At 46.1% G+C, this 17,522-nt stretch overlaps 2 protein-coding genes across 3 annotated transcripts in view; one reads left to right on the forward strand and one right to left on the reverse strand.

The window, feature by feature from the left end:
• The window catches only part of NEK6 (NIMA related kinase 6), a 141,906-nt gene extending 133,279 nt beyond the window's left edge, over positions 1–8,627 (forward strand). For both annotated transcript variants that reach the window (XM_075015495.1, XM_075015496.1), the window contains exons 10-11: positions 885–998; positions 6,582–8,627. In XM_075015495.1, the coding sequence (XP_074871596.1) occupies positions 885–998; positions 6,582–6,692 (225 nt within the window). In that variant the 3' untranslated portion in view covers positions 6,693–8,627. The remainder of the gene's footprint in view (positions 1–884; positions 999–6,581) is intronic.
• A 566-nt stretch (positions 8,628–9,193) lies between these two features.
• PSMB7 (proteasome 20S subunit beta 7) overlaps positions 9,194–17,522 on the reverse strand; it is a 45,662-nt gene continuing 37,333 nt past the window's right edge. Inside the window, exons 7-8 of the mRNA XM_075015249.1 lie at positions 10,933–11,084; positions 9,194–9,424 (exon numbers count right to left, since the gene is read on the reverse strand). Coding sequence (XP_074871350.1) covers positions 9,313–9,424; positions 10,933–11,084 — 264 coding nt within the window. The 3' untranslated portion in view covers positions 9,194–9,312. The remainder of the gene's footprint in view (positions 9,425–10,932; positions 11,085–17,522) is intronic.

Here is a 17,522-nt window from a genome sequence, read left to right on the forward strand (position 1 = left end):
GTAGATTGAAACTGTATCATGTATGAAAGGCAAAGAACGGGTTTTTCCTTTGAAAAGATTATAATTTTTAGGATAGGTTCATATTGCACTTCATGCAGTTGATTTGAAAAGCAGTTTTCCTGTAGCACTAAAATTCCATTTCCTTGGCTTAGGAAACATTGATATTTATAATTTTTTCTGTGTCTATTTAAAATTGCTGTCCATCTGTATCCAGAGTCCCACGTGTAAGCCATTTTAGGGAAAAATAATTACAGTGCTAAGGAAAAAGGTAGAAGCCTCTCCTGTATAATGAGGGCCAGGAAAGTGTAATGAGTGTTCATTGATCATTTGAAGGAAGTGGTGGGAATTGTTTGGTCCGTGACTCTATTCTTCTAGGAAAAGATGTTTTCTTTGGTTACAAGAATTATCACTTACCCTTTTGGGACACCAGGAATCCAGTTTAGCTGCATGAGACCTCTGTGCGTGCGTGCGTGCATGCGTGCGTGCGTGCCTGCGCGCAGCATGGTAAGCCAGAGTACAGCCGTCTGGGTAAGGGACAGGCAAAGGTCTGACCTCAAAATGCAAATACCAAATCTCCTGTCCTCTTCACGGGGACAGGGCTCTCTGTGACTCAGGGTGCTCTGTGCATCTGCTGCCGCCTGACACAGCTTTTGTCTGCGTGTGTCCATTTCATAGGGCTGAGGAGACAGTGGCTGGTATGCACATCCGGTAGTAAGTGCTTCGCAGTGTACAAGCTGCAGCAGTGTCTGTTTGTGTGCACTGTCAGAGGGCACCAGTGTGCGTCATGACATGGTCACAGAGCAAAACTTGCTACTGCAAATCAGCAGTCCTGGGAGATGCCAAATATTTCACAGTTTAAAATGATCTTCCATTTTTCTCTACAGATGGCAGCTCTACAGAGTCCTTTCTATGGAGATAAAATGAATCTGTTTTCTCTTTGCCAAAAGATAGAACAATGTGACTACCCTCCTCTTCCAGCTGAGCATTACTCTGAAAAGGTGAGTCCAGCATGTGATGCTCAGGTTGGAAAGTGGTGCCCTCTGGGGGTAAAATAAGTGACCCTCTGGAGGGGCAGTGTGAACGTGGGTTTTGGTCTTATTGGAAGTAGTCTCCCCCAACATCTGAAAAAATATTGGGGACTTCTAGATAGGATTCCCCAGATTATCTCATACCAGGCTAAGGTGCCTCTCAGCATGGCATGTGAGCACCAGCAAAGTCAATCCCCATGGGGACACAAGGAAATTTTCAGGAATAAGGAGCAGTCTGATGTGGAGCACTCCTGCATTAGCAAAACCTGGCGATGAAACCTGGAGGGAACCTGACACCCCTCCCTACAATAACATACCATAAAACAGTGTTTAAATTTAGTCTATAAAGTCCTCAGTTTGTTTAAATGCAGAACAAGGGGAAAATGATACTAAAAGGAGGAAATGAAGTGATTAGCCTAGTACAATAAGCATCCAAGCAGGAGCCATATGGGGGCTTTTTAACGTCTGGTTAATTTTACTGCTGTGAAAGCTGGAGATGGAAAGCAGTGGCTGGACCCAGCTGTATCATGGGTTTCTGCTTTGCACGCTGTCCTCACGTCTTTGCCATTGTGCTTAAATCCAGTTGCAGCTACCCCCTTCTTTGTAATTGACCTTTTATGACAATTGTTTGGCACTTTTTGCAATATGCCCAAATGTCTGCCAGACTGAAGCCCACCAAATCTCTTTCGTGTAGCTCTAAATCACACAGGACACTAAGTCTCCAGATAAGCTCATTAATCACCCTGAAACAATTCTTTTCCTCCACTTCTTTCAACAACTGTCTAGTGTTTAAGGTAATAAAGTCCAACTTACAGGTTTTCGGTTGAAGCAGTGGTTTGTACAGGGAGAGAGACTGTATATAGGAGAAATTAAAATGCAGGGCCGGTAGCAGACAGGTCAGCATGTGTTCCAGGGCCCTTTCCCAGAAGGACACTATGGCGATGCTCAAAACATCAATGTGATAGGGTTGCACAACAGCAGCTAAAGTGCCTGGTAGAGATGAGAGGCAACAAACTAAACAGACACAGCTAATACAAAGAACTCAACCTGTATGTGTCACTCTTGGGATTAGAGAAATACCCTCGCTCAGGTTTACGTACTCTAACTAGTACAGAATATTCAAAAACAAAAGGGGATGGAAATCAGTTTTGCGTATTCCAAAAAATGGAGCCCCCGTAGAGTGAGGAGCACTTGGTCTTCACTATTCCTGTGTTTGTGATACATGCCAATCTCCTTGTAAGTGTTGTAAGAAGCAGATACAACAAAATAAATGCAACTGAGTTGAGAGCACTTTAACTAGCAACCAGTTCACTTACAGATCCTCTTAAGCTGCTGACATTTGGCTCCCAGGGAAAGGTACTGTGCCAGATCTGTGCATTGGGATAGACTACTAGACAAAACTGAGCAGCTGGGCTCTGGTTCCGTTGCACACAGCAACTTCAGTGGAATGAAGTGTGCACTCTGGGAAAATCCAGTGTGTGCTGGTTGCAGTTATTGCTCCTCTGGATGGATGGAGATCACTCCCCTTAACATTAATGAGTCACAGGCCTGGAGGAAACAACCGCTAAACCGGTAGATTTCTCATATAGTGAAGACTTGACTTCGCTGCAGTCAAGCACTGTGAGAGGGACGGGCACATATGGTACGTGTCAGTCTCTTAGGGGCATCAGATAATTCCACATTACTTTCCTGAATGTGAGCTTTTGTGTTTACAGTGTGACATTTCTCACAGGACAGCCATCTCCAGCGGGGCTGGCCTGGTGCTGTCTCCTTGAGACTGTAAACAGAAGCCGTGTCTGTGCGAGAGGGCTGAGCCATTCCGAATTCATCCTGCTCCATAGCAGCGGGTTTGACCCAAAGAGCAGAGTGTCCATACCCAGAATTTCAATTTCAGTAACCCCTGGAGGCCTGTCCTGCTCCCAGAAGTGGTGGCTTCTAAAAGTGAATGCCCAGGAATGTTAAGATAAGAATGTGCAAAATGTGCAATCAGTTGTTCCCTTACCTCTTCAGGTGAGAGTAACACACACATGCATGGTTTTATGTCTGAGAGCATCTGTTCTCAGCATTAACTTCCTACCCTGAGTTCTGAGTCAGCAAGTTTGTCACAAATGACCAGTTTATTTCTCATTTGTCCTGCTGTGTGGGCAGGAATCACAGCCATAATTTCCTGACTGTAACAGACTCTAAATAGTATCTGTCTGGTGTGCACATACATAGTAGGGTCTTGGCTTGAAGGGGCACCAGAGCTTCTGGTTTTCACAGTTTGTATTCTTGCCAAGCAACCAACTTAAAAAAAATTGCAAAGTGTTCTAGAAAGTGCTGTTTTTCAAGACAGCCTTCGTAAAGAATCATTTCCATTTGCTATGCTATTGTAGCACGCACTTCATGATATGCCTGCTGGCAGTAGGAATTAGTGTAAGTTGACAGATGTGTTTCCTGTCTTTACAATTACTGTCTGTCTGCTTCCCTCTGGCACTGCTAAAGAGTGTGTGTAGGATCGTGATACAATCCGGGGTGAGAAGGCTGGTTTAAAGCTCAAAAGCACCAGGTCCCAGAGAACTAGACTGCAGATGGGGTTCACACACTTAACTGAATGCTTGAGAAGGGGCGAGGCCTTTGGGGCTCTAGGTTATTTCACCGTATTAGTTGTTGCTGCTACATGACACCGTGAGGAGTTTAATTTTTTTCATGATGGAGCATGACTGTAATATGAGCCATGTTTGCTTTTGTTTTTACAGTCTGAAATACCCAATAGGTAGCATTTTCAGAGTGATTGGCAAGGTGTGGAAGCACACTGACTCCCTGAACCAACTAAGTACAGCGTGGAGCTGGTTCAAGGAGCAGCCCACCACCATAATCTCTCCTGAAAATGCTGTAGCTGTGGGAGAGACAGACTGCCTAGTACAGAGCCCATTCTAGCAACACTCATAGGCTCAGAGGGGAGAGTGGGTGACTCATTGATTTTGTATTTGAATGCATGCACTCTCCTTCCAGAGTGAATGGCTGTTCTCACTTAGATTTAGTCTCCTTGATTCCTCTAATGCTAGCTAAGACAGTAAACCCTCGCAATGCACGATTTCGAGTTGCGCTTAACTGGCATTAGCGCAAATTAAGTGCAACTCAAAATCCCACTCCCCCTGGCTCTGACTCAATCCCCCCAGCCCCACGTGGCCCTGGTTCAATCCCCACACCCCCCCAGCCAACTCACCACTCTTGCATGGCTCTGGCTCACCCCACACCCTTGCACCTGGCTTTGGCTCCACCTCACCGCCCATCATGTGCAGCTCCAGTTCAAACACCCCACAGCCCAGCTCACCACCCACATGTGGCTCTAGCTTAAACCCCCCAACCCAGGTCAACTGCACCCTCCCCCACATGCAGCTCCAGCTCAACCCCCACACCCCAATTCAAACACCACCACCCCCCTGCACACACCCCTGGCTCACCAACCCCGCGCTCAGTCCCAGCTCAACTTCACTCCCCACCCTGCTGCCCCCACCAACCCCAGGACTTACTTTTCACAAGGAGCTCCAGGTGCTCCTGCTGCTTCCAGCTGCAGAACATGTGTTCCGCTGGGGGAAAAAAGCTGCCCCACTTACGCAAGTCAAGGTAGGCAGTGAAGTACAGTGGTGCCTCAATTTATGCTAGGGTTGCATTCCCATGCACCCTCGCCTGTTGGCCTATGAGCAGTGTGAAAAAGCAGCTCACCTAACCTCACGTGCTCAGGGTAGGAATCGAGATGTGGCTGACTGATATCAACTTTACTCATGTCATGAGGCTGAACGTTTCTCAATCATTGTTGAGAGACAATGGTAAATATCCCCTTTGCCTCCATAAGACTGTCTTGCAGCTAATGTATAAGCTCTGCTAGTGTGTTACACTGAAGCCTGGTACTTCAGTCCATGAATCTCTCTCAGCATGTGCTCAGCTCTACATAAAATGAATGAGCTAGAGTAGTTAAAGTGTCCTGCTTCTATAAAGCACCTTAAAATGAATTGTTCCTGTTCTGTTCTAGAGATGGGCTTACCCTGTGGCCATAGGGAAAAAGGTAGAAGTAAACCACCCCGCCTTTCCCCTCCCAGCTCCAGTCAGAGGTGGCAACGCTACATCAGGACCTGCAGTTTAATCTGTCTACTTTGGCAGTTTTCCTATGTGGTGTGTCTCACTCACGTAAACGTGATAATTGTTCAGCCTGTGCCACTGTGCTACCCTTCCTACATTTGTAATGTTTCAGGCCCAAAAACAATTGTCATTATACAGGACCTCATGCCATTCAGATGTGAAAATCTCAGTTGGGTAAATTTAGTAATACAGCTGAAACTGTGTGCTTGATAGCTCTACGGTCATACTTTTAATTACCATTAAAATAATTGGCACTGTGGCTACTGGGAGGATGAGAGAAGATCAGAGGCTCAAGGCTGTTTCTTCCCATGCCTCGGGGGTATGAGCAGCTTTCAGTATCTGTATAATTAAAAGCTACAATCTTTCATGTGCACAATAAAGAGGACGGGGAGGTAGAGACACTCTGGTCCTGCATTTTATTATTTACAGTCAGTGACCCATCTTTCGTCTCCACTGCAGTCCTAGAGTCAAGAATGTCACTGTCACACGACTGTCTGACGCAGCCAGTGCTCTGCTACCTCAAAGTGCTTTTCAAAGCTAAATTTGCTCTTGAACTGGCTGATGGCCACTGACTTGCTGCTAGGAGCCAATGCAGGATCCTTTGGTAGAAATGTGTCCTGACTAGAACTTAAATTGAACACCAGTTCCCTTCCATTTCTCCATCCTTGCTTCTAAACCATTTTCGCTGACAAGTCTTGGGTCATTCCAAATTTGCATTGAGTTCATTTTGTTTTTTCCTATGCCTTTCCCCTCACCTTCAAAGCCTGAGTCATTCTGTCATCATGCTCCCTTCCCCCAACCTGGCTTATATTTACATATCCAGTTCGAGTTCCTGGACCTCGCTAAAGCTCAGGTCTGTACCTCACCCTCACTGATGTTCACCTACTCTCGGTCTTACTGAATCTTTTGCCACCTCCCTCCTGTTCATAATTGTCTCACCTGCTGTACAGGAAAAACACACACAATCCTCTTTCATGCACCTGCTAACTGTTCGCTTCTGTCAGCCATCTGCCGCTGAATGGTCACCCTGTTCTGACTCATTAAACATAGCGTGTGCACGTGTGGCTTAAAATCCTTAACTAAATGCCAAATGTAACTGATTAACCACCATTTCTTACCTCCTGTGTCCTATGCAGTTATATAAATTGCAAGCTTTTAAGGTACAGAATGTGTCAACCCATTACTAAATGCACTAACTTGGTACAGAATACTAGACTTCAGTGCTGTAACAGTTAATTGGCTATATAGTGACAGGGAAATTGGACACACTATTCATGATTGGCCATAAACATGGAACTTGGGAACAGAATACATGTGTTTACAGCCTGATTGCAAAGATCCTTGGTTCAAACCATCCCTTCCTCTTCCCACTAAGGAAACAGGTTGGTACATTATATTTTTGTGTGATTATTTTCCCCACTTCCTTTTCAGCTACGGGAACTGGTCAGCATGTGCATATACCCTGACCCTGACCAGAGACCCGACATCGGTTATGTGCACCAAATAGCAAAACAGATGCATGTGTGGACCTCCAGCACTTGAACCATCTGACGTGCTCTCTAAGAAAAGCCATCCCAGCTCAGTCTTACTTGAATTTTTATTTCTCAGATGAAACCAACAGGTGCCTAGTCAAACTCAAGTGAGAGAGTTGAGCACTCGTAGCAAGATGCTCCATTATTTCTGCAGGTTATTTGACAAGGACTCTTAGCAGGTGGTCATACTTTAAAGTGAAGATTCTTGTGAGGTATTGCAAGCATTTTTTAAAAGCCAATAACATGTTACAGATGTAGATCATTTAAGGGTCCTTTCTTAAAACTGTTGTGTGTAATCTAGGCTAGATTATATTAACATGGGTGTCTGTCTCATTGAGCCTTTGATACACCCCTTTATCTTAACTGTAATGTGAAATATTGAAATAATTCCTTCAGTGAAATCACTTTATACTAATGTAAGAATTGCAGTAGATTTTTGTGTAATTTGTATAACTGCTACTTTGCCTCTTCTGCACATGGTTAATAGCAATTTCAGTTCATATATTTTAAAAGCATTCAGCTATGTGTTTAATCCCCTCCCTTTTAAAAATAGGGAGGGGAAAATACTTGCCTGAAGATTTTTATCTGAAAATTTAGAGTGAATATTTTGCCGATGCATTTATCAGTTAACGTGGCTATAAACAATGAGGTGAGTCTCGCATACTCCTGAAAAGCATTGCTTCTGTAAACAATTTATCTTTATAAATGTGTTTTCCCCCTTGGCATTAACCTTGTTAGGTTAAAAAGTCTTTATTATAAAACCAGTGTTACTCTAAGCCAGCTCTATTTTGGGGAAGATACTTTTATCAAATCCAATGGTACTTTAGCCAGTCATAAATAAAATGGAAGCAAAGCAGTGTTTTAAAGCCTTTTTCAAATGATATTTACATTTAGCATGAAATAAGACCAATGCTTTGTGTAATTTTAAATAAGGATCAGCCCATAGCTATTTAACTGTGAAAGCTATTTTTAAAAATGTGAATTTTTTTATAAGAAACTCAAGCTGATTTGAAGGAGACATTTTTTAAAGACCTAAAAGAATTCAGTGAACTAAATTCATTCATTGAATCAATGATTTGTTTCATTAGTGACAATGAAAAGTATTCACTGCTTTAAAAACGGAGCTCGTGGATTCACGTTCAAGTGTTTCCATTTCACCTAACTATTCAGAACTGTCCAGTTAACATTCTCAAAGGACAACATCCAGGGGAAATAAACTTGTACTGTTACAGTGTTTCTTCTGCCTGAGCTAGTGTCCATTGCTATGATGTATGTTTGTGACTGACAAGTCCTTAGTCTCTTAGAAACAAAATTAGGGGAAGAGGGTTAAATACATGTATATGCTTTGAATGGACTTTTAAAATTTAACTCTTACTATTTAAAGGAAAACTACAGTGCCAAGTTAAACGCCTTTTGACTGAATTTCAAAATATTTGGCTAAGGTGTTAAACCTAACGCTATTAATTGCTGTGAATGATGCTGGTATCACTTAAATGTAAGATGCCATTTTACTGATATTTCCTGCTAGGAAGGAAGTCTAGGCTGTTGCTCTCCTGCGGGAGCCAAGCTATTCGACTCAGCCTGACAGTACAGGAGGGAGGCCAAAATGCTTCTTTCATTCCCAATGCTAACATGGTCACAAATCACCAAGAAGCCAATTTTTTTATATTTATGTAAGAGTCATCTTAGTACTGCAGGTTTCCTTTAAACCATAGTGGCAACTACACAGTCATAGTACAGTTGTGGAAAGCCTCTGTTTGTGTAATGTAGAATAAGAGATCTTTGGCTGCCAAGAAGTTTCAAATTACTTGAGCATTTTGGTCAGCCTGATCACTTCCTTGCAACATAAGATCTATTAGTGCTTAAAAGTAAATGTATTTTGAAAAGTAAATTTTTGCAACTGTGCATTTTTAGATAAATAAAATGATGATTTACAAAATAAACAACTTCCTTTGTAAAAATATGACTCCAGCGTTTCAGGAACACTGTTGCTAAATGACTGAGTACAAGTCTGAAAGTGGTCGTACCCCAATGGACATTACACTTCCTGCACCAATCACAACATTTCATCAGTTCTGCTGACCAATTCTGCCTTTAACTGTTGTACAGGTCAGAGGCTAGCCTGACTTTTTGTATGTCCTAATTAAACTAGCCTGTACACTGATACCACATCTTTATAGAAGCTTTCCATGTTGAAATACAGACCAAACAACTCCTGAAATTAGGAATAGCTATTTTTCTACTAGTCCTCTATTCACTGCCCAAAGTATAAATTTTAGCAGTTGATTCATGACCATGGCATCCACTCAAGAGGGAATGGCTCAACTGTCTGAATACGTACTTCAGACCTCCACTACAGGAACTGAGATTCATTGGTATCTTACAACTAGTGCCATGACCTCTCCTAGAGGTCTGAGAATGGTAAGGTAGGTTTGTGGTTTTGTTTTTTTTTTTTTTTTTGCTGATTTACCTTTCTTTAACCAATTAACACTGAAAAGCCCACTCAACAAATTGGTCAGAACCTCTTTATTTGATGTAAATTCTGAAGTTTTTCCATGCAGGAAGGCTAATATAAACCAGAAATGACCAACAGGTAGTACATCTGTGTCACTAGAGTTCAGTATACTACTTCAGGAAGTGTCCATCGTTTGTACTGTTTCATCCACCACTTCAATGTCCAGCAGAGCCACATTTTCGGTGAGAACAGCGGTGGTTCCTTTTTCACACCGGTATCTACCATACCTGTTGAAGAAACAAAGTTAAGAAGAGCTCCCCCAACCTAGGAGAATTTCCTTTGGGTTGATGCCAGACAAAGTGGACATCAAAGAGGTTGTGTTTAAAAATGTTGTCTTAATCAACTTGAACTAAAATGTTACAAGAAGCTCCTTACAATGTACACAGAGAAAAGCCCTACACAAACCAGAAGCAAGTCATCTTAAAAGCATCATTTTAGAGGTAATTGCAATAGTGTAATTTTCCTGAATGTTACATTTGTAATGGATGAGTGTGCAGTTGCAGGTGTCCTTAATGCTGTCCCTGACCAGATCAGTTTAACTTTCACAATAAGTTGCAAAATGCACAGCTACATCTCATTCAACAAAAATGTTCAGTTTACTTTAGAAGGCTGAAGTTGTAGTCTGTCATTCTGGCTGGCTGAATTTTCTGTCAGTGACTGCATGTTACTCCCACCACCTCTGACCTTAGCGTGGAAGCCACACACCCATAGTATGATTATACGTCATTTGAATTACTCCACAATTCTAGAGCTCTCTCCTGAAAGAACTTACGTGAACAAGTTTTGGCACAGAGGGAATTCATAAAATGTCACACTCCATGCAGGTTTCTAATGGGAAGTCTAACACACTAGCCCTGTAATTCACAGTATGCAAATAGAGCTTCTGAAGGTTGGGCGGATTGGCCTAGCATCTCCTTTAAAAAGACAGGTGATTTTTTTTCTATTACCATTCCATTATTTCTGTAATGGGATGCAAGACTGTACAAACCACACTACACCTTGGGTAAATATATATGTTGCAAAATCCTTCGACTGCCTGTGGGGGCTGTGACTCACTGATTAGCCTAGAGTCACTGCTTCATGTTAGCAGTTAAGCTTTCAGCTTGAATCTTAACTGTGGTTATTTGTGAATTTCACTACCCTCTGCCTTGAGTATTCCCACAAGGTTCCATCACATTTGAGGTTAACTGTGACAACTGCACTGCACAGTCATACTTAGATCAGGTAGACTGGCTGTATTTAACTAATTTCTCAGATGCTGAAGCCCAGGGAATTCAAAATGCATCAACTTTGGCTTTGAAATAAGAAAGAGCAACAGCATAAAATGGTTTGTTGTCAGTATTTGTAGTTTTACACACTGTGCAGTGAGCATGCTATGGTAGGGTCTACCCCTTCTGTGGCCTGTCCAGTTTGGGAGCAAGAGAACATAAATAGCACAAAGTTCTAGGCGGTGAAAAGCTGGAGAGGGCTTTCTGAGGAAAGCATGCGCTGAAGACTTCTAAGTGGATTCTAGGTTTTAAAAGAAAAGCTAGTGATCCAGGGTGCATTTAACATCAGCAACCACATGCACAGCCTGTTCTCCAAACATGGGTGAGCCCTTACGCTATCTGAGGGCATGAGTTAGTGTCAGAAACTGAGAAAAAAGCAATATGAAAATGTATTTGGAAACATATAAACTGAATTACACGGCACGTTAGGAAAAGAGTGAACAACTGGCACCTTCGAGACTACTAACCTTTTGCCTTTTTTGTTGGCCACGTCATAAGGACGAAGAAAATCCAGCTTGCTTTTACTTATAACACAGAGATCTATGTTACTGCCAGAACCCAGATCATTGAATATACCAGCTGCGATGGCATCTCTCACAAGCTGTTTGGCTTCCTCTTCCTAGAAAGAAAAAAAAAAAAAAGGCTTATGTGCACGGACTCCTGTAAATGTGGGGCTCACATACCAGGATGTACTGAGAAAAGTCCTATGTCATTTTGTTGAAGTAAAAGGGAAAGGAATATAAGGCACAAAAGAAAAATGAGATGGCCAAATTAAGGGACTACCTCATAGAAGTTACAGAAGTGTGGTGGTTCAGCAGGATCACTCGGCCTGTTACTTGAAACAGTATTTCTCAGCTGGGGTACCCGTACCCTTGGGGTACACTGAGGTCTTCCCAGGGTGCATAGACTCAGCTAGCTATTTGCCTAGCTTTACAACAGGCTACATAAAACCACTAGTGAAGTCAGTACAATCTAAAGGTTCAGTCAGACAATGACTTTTCTATTGCTTCCTATGCCTTATACTGAAATGTAAGTACAATATTTCTATTCCAATTCATTTATTGGTTAAATGATAGAAAGTCAGCAAGTTTTCAGTCATGGTCTGCTGTGAGAGTTTTGCATGTTTTTGTCAGTAAGTGTGGTGTAACTTGGTGGTATGCAAAACCAATCTGACTCCTGAAAAGGGTAGAGGTAGCTGGAAGGGTTGAATGGCACTTATTTCAAGACCTCAGATTACCTGACCATGTTTCTCATATGGTGTCCCTAGTCTCTGGCAGAAGCTGGAAATGGATGACAGGAGAGAGACTGTTACCTGTTCTGTTCACTCTCTCTGGGGCACCTGGCACTGGCCATTGTCGGCAGACAGGATACTGGGCTAGATGGACCTCTGGTCTGACCCAGGCTGGCCATTCTTATGCTGTTGTGTTCTTAGGGGTATGTGAGAGAAGTCGTGCCTGTTTTTTTTTTTAAAGGGATACTTCATAAAAGAAAGTTTGAGAAACACTGACCTGAGACAATACTGTCATATGGCACTGTGTCTTTTTACAGTAAACTCTTTCATATCCAGCAACTCCGAGATCAGGGGGTTGCTAGCTGTGCAAGTATGCCAGATAATAGAAAGCAGCGGCAGGATCCCTGGGGTGGGGTGGGGTACCCCACCAGCACAAAGCCTGGAGTGCAGAGCCCCACCAGCAGCCCGAGCTGCTGGAACCATGGCCAGCTAACCTGCCGGCAACTCCAGCCCTGGGGAGCTGCCTGGGGGAAGTCTTCCGGCAGCCCTGGAGAACCCCGGCAGCCCCAAGGCTGAGAGCACCCTCCTTATAATACAGTTGAACAGTGGTCAGCACTATCCAAAGGGCATGAGCTCCATCAGGAGTACGTGTGTCAAACCTGTGTCATGGAAGATGTCAAGCTGTCACATTTAAAATACAAAAAAACTTAAAACTACAAAGGGAACAAAATGGACATTTGTAACAATTTAGCATCTCCCAGCACTTAAATATCAATATGTGCAGCAATCTATAAAGCACGTTACCCTGTCATGCCCTTTGTGAAACACTTGCATATAAATTAAAGACTTCTACTAGTTTAGTTACAAAATTTCCCTGGGATGAGACTGTTTAATCCCCTCTATGAGTAAAATGATTGGTATGTTTGTAATATGGCCATCTTGGATTGCAAAATTGATTCTGCTCATTTCAATAGCTGCATTACCAAGGAGCTTTGATCTGCCTTGCATCACAGCTGACCAATGTTTTCACGTCCCAGTGCAGGGGAGAAGAGTATTAAAAGGAACTTACTGAGCACTTACTCTACGCTTCCTCCTCAGCTGACTTCTACAGGTTGCACCTCTAAAATCTGTGACTCTCTAATACAGCAACATCCTTGGTCCATCATGACCACAGATGTTGCTGGACCAAAGAGGCCTGATGCCCTGGAGCGGGGGCCAGCTGAGAAATGGTGGCTGGGAGTCCCCACCCAGGTCCACCTGCGTTTGCAACAGGGAGGACAGCAGCTGGGGAGTCATAGGCAGGACGTGTAACAGGTGGCCCACAGGGTCAGGGAGCTGCAGCCATAGTGTGCTACCCAGGGCAGGGGTGGCAGCGCCCGCAGCAGGAGTCAGGGAGGCAGCAGCCCATGGTGGGGCCAGGAAAGGAATGCTGGGGAGCTGCAGGGTAGAGACTGGGAAGTGTGCAGTGTTGGTAGCCAGGAAGTGGGTGGTGGCTGGGAGGGGGATCACTGACCTCCCCTCGTCCGGCACCACCCAGGTCCCAGGGTTGCAGGACCAGGGATGTGCAACCTGTATGTGGTATTTTTACTAAGTTATTGATAAGCACAGATTTTGAAAATATACGTTTTTTAGAAGTATGGCCACTTCCATATAAATCCAAGTGTGTGATTGTAAATACCAACTGTTACTATTTTTCAATTTAAACAGATTAAAACTAATAAAAAAAATTAACCTGTAATACATTTATACCTTTGTCAGTAGTACAGACACTCTACTATGCAGTATCGGAGGGGTGGCCATGTTAGTCTGGATCTGTAACAGCAACGAAGGGTCCTGTGGCACCTTAAAGACTAAAAAAAGTTTTGAGCATGAGTTTTCGTGAGCACAGACTCACTTCATCAGATGCTGGTCTTGGAAATCTGCAGAGCCAGGTATAAATATGCTCTGGCTTATTTATACCTGGCTCTGCAGACTTCCAAGACCAGCATCTGATGAAGTGAGTCTGTGCTCACGAAAGCTCATGCTCAAAACTTTTCTGTTCTTCTTCGAGTGTCCCCATGGGTGCTCCATGTTAGGTGTCGGGCTCGCCCCGGCGCCACAGGTTGGATCTTCCAGACAGTTTCTGCTGGACCGCGCATGCGCCGGTGTGCACTGCTCCCTTGCGCGCTCCTGGCCACGTGCATGATCCGGTCCCCGCCAGTTCCTCTTTAACCGCCATCGGCTGCAGACTGAATCCGCTCAGCCTACGGCCAGAGTTAGCGTATTTAACGTTTTTAATTGTTTTAAAGTTTCTTCAGTCTTAGACTGTTAGTCGGTTGTTGTTTTCAAAACAAAAAAAAAAGAGAAAGGGAAGGAATTCAAACCTTCCAATCCTAGTAACAAGCAGAGCACCGGAGGCCAGGAGCCTAGGGCCATTAGCCCTCCTACCGCGGCAGGCTTTATCCGAGAGGGGAACAAGCACAGAGAAGGTGCTAAGTACCCTATTAACAACTCAAAGACTCACCACAATGTCCTCTTCAGGATTCAAGAAGTGAGAGTCGTGCCACAAGGCGATGCCAGTGTCTGATGGGCATAGTCAGTGTATAAGGTGCTTGGGGGAATCCCATGTCACTCAGAAATGTTCCTTCTGCGCCAAGTTAACAGCCAGAACAAGGAAGGACAGGGAAATGCGGCTGAAAATGCTGCTGTTCGACAAGGCCCTCCAGCCAGACGTGCTGGAGCGGCCACAGCAGGAGGCACCCTCCGGGGCCCATAAAAGGAAAGCCACGTCCCTAACCCCATCAGTGCAAAAACGGAGGAAAACCTCCCCAACCCGATCCCTGCCGGCAGCAACAGCAAGCGGGACGGGTGGAGCTGCGGCTGGGGGCTGTGCGCTACAGCTGATCGGCGGCGGCGCGGAGACGCACGTGGAGGAGGTTCGGCCTCCGATGATCAAACAGCCACCCCGCACCACGGGCAGGGCGCTGGCCAAGCAAGTGCCGGAACCAGCGGCTCCGCAAACAGCGGCACCGACCCCCAGGGAACCGGCGGCGCAGAGCGCGCAGGCATGTGGCCTGCAGGCAGTGGGGGAGACCGCCCGCGTGGCACTGCCAAGGAGCGTGCCAAGCGCAGTGCAGACTACGGGGCCGAGAGCCCCGACATGTCAGGGGGCGGAGCCACCCCCACAGGGGAGGGGAAAGGCAGCACAGAAAACACGGCACCGCAGTCCCTCTCCAGACAGGGCTGCAGAGCTGCTTTCTCTGAGCCCTCCGCTCGTGCTGCAGACTCCAACGAGAAGGCAGAGGTCACCCCTAGCCTATTCGGAGCCCCCATCTCCATTTCTACAGCCAGCCTCCCCATGGCTTGGACCACCTTCGCCCTTGTTGGGCTTCGAGCCACTTGAGTACTATCACAAATCGGTCTCTCCAGCGTCCCAGGTCTCCAGAAGATCTCGCTCCCCCAGACGAAGGGGGTATGCACCAAGGGAGTGGTCCAGGTCACCACCCCAGGAGCAGTGCCCGTGTTGCCATGGTCGCCCCTATCATGCGGGGCATAGACACCATAGGCATACTACCAGGGACAGATCCCCACAGACGGTTCCGTATCCCCGAGGGCAATCACGAACGGGGACAGAGACTCAGATATCTCAGGGGAAGTTGGTTCTGGAACCCCGGGATTTTCCCTCGCAAGCTTCTAGCGAGCGGATGTACCACCGTCAACAGGACCCGGAGGGGTCCAGAGAGGCGTACCCTAGCGGTTTCTCGCTGTCCTCCCCGGATGAGGCTACGGCCCTGGGGGACGTCCATCCTCCGGACGATCTCAAACAGTTCCAAGAGCTGTTTAAAAGGGTGGCCTTCACGCAAGGCATCCAGACAGCAGAGGTGCAAGAGAAGCACCATAAGCTCCTTAAAAATCTGAGACCTCCGGCCTCCTCTAAAATAGCCGTACCGCTTGACGAAGCAATCTTGGAGTCCACCACCACAATATGGCAGACCCCTGCGACTATCCACCTGTCCACAAGAGAGCGGACAAGAAATACCTCGTGCCGGCAAAGGGCATGGAGTTCCTATTCAGCCACCCGCAACCAAATTCTCTGGTGGTAGAATCGTCTCAACAGAGATCAAAAACGTCTCAGTTCAAAACAGGAGGAAAGGACAAAGATGCCAAGAAAATAGAGCTGTTCGGCAGAAAGGTCTACTCCTCCTCCACCCTACTGTTGAGAATGGCGAATTACGCAGCGCATCTAGCGAACCACAATTTCGACAACTACTCTAGGTTAACCTCCCTCATGGACTCGCTTCCAGAGGACAAGAAGCCGGTGCTCAAGGCTATCGTGCAAGAAGGCTACGCAGCCTCGAGGACGGGAGTTCAGATCGCCCTGGATGTTGCGGACACAGCAGTATGCTCAACAGCTACGGCAGTGGTAATGCGAAGGGAGTCCTGGCTCCAAACATCAGGTATACCGAGGGATCTGCAGGCGAAGATCATCGATCTCCCCTTCGACACACAGAAGCTGTTTGCTGAATCAACTGACTCGGTCCTTCATTCCAGTAAAGACTCAAGAGCCACTCTTAGGACCTTAGGGATCTACACCCCTCCATACAGAAAGAAAAAGTACTACCCTCAGCAAAGACGGTACCAGTATCAGCCACAGCGTCCCCAGGACCACAGGGGTTACGAGCAAGGGCGACATCAACAGCATCAAGAATATAGAACTCCCAGGTGACGTTCCCAACAGAGCTGTGCGTCCTCGGGGCAGGGCCAAAGGCCACAAGTTTGACACACAGATCCAGGGCTGCGCCATCACTACCATCGCACAATGTCATCCGAAGCTGTTCTTCCACCATCGCCTCCGACCATTCTACGACCAGTGGCAAAGGATCACCACAGACAAATGGGTGCTGGAGCTCATAGCCACGGGGTACACGATCCCCTTCCAGTCGCTCCCACCGCCACGACCTCCACCCAGGCCCCACATGCAGGATGCCTCCCACGAAGCGAGACTCAAGCAGGAGGTAGACCATCTTATGCTCATAGGGGCAGTGGAAAGAGTGCCGGAGCGACTGCAAGGGAAAGGGTTGTACTCCAGATACTTCCTCATGGAGAAAAAGACAGGAGGCTGGAGGCCCATCTTAGATCTTCGAGGACTCAACCGGTACCTGCGCAAGCAACGCTTTCGGATTACCACAATCGCCTCCATCCTTACGGCACTGGACGATGGAGATTGGTTCGCAGCCCTCGACTTACAAGACGCGTATTTTCACATAACTATCCATCCAGCTCACCGATGATTCCTCTGGTTCATGGTAGGCAAAGAACATTTTCAATACAAGGTCCTGCCGTTCGGCCTCTCCTCGGCCCCCAGAGTCTTCACCAAGACCTTGGCAGTGGTGTCAGCCTACCTGCACAGACAGGGGGTATTTATATTCCCGTATCTGGACGACTGCCTACTCAAAGGGGCCTCGAAAGAGGAGGTACTACGCATGATACGCGTCACAGCAGGCACGTTCTCTTCGCTCGGCCTGGTTATCAATCTAGCAAAATCAAAGATAGACCCCACACAGGACATAGAGTTCATAGGGGCACGCATAAATTCTATTACAGAGAGAGTGTATCTACCAGAGACACGCTTTCGGGCCATCGGCTCCCTCGTGCAAGTCATCACCTTCAGCCCTACAGTGCCAGTTCTGACGTGCTTACAGCTGCTGGGCCACATGGCAGCAGCGATGTTCGTAGTACAGAACACCAGGTTACACATGCGCAGCATGCAGCACTGGCTGGCGAGCGTATACAAACTGGCAGCACACACCGTTCACACGGTGGTGTCGCCCATGACAGAGGTGCGCA

The sequence above is a fragment of the Carettochelys insculpta genome, chromosome 21, assembly GCF_033958435.1.
Source record: "Carettochelys insculpta isolate YL-2023 chromosome 21, ASM3395843v1, whole genome shotgun sequence".
Taxonomy (NCBI): Eukaryota; Metazoa; Chordata; order Testudines; family Carettochelyidae; genus Carettochelys; species Carettochelys insculpta.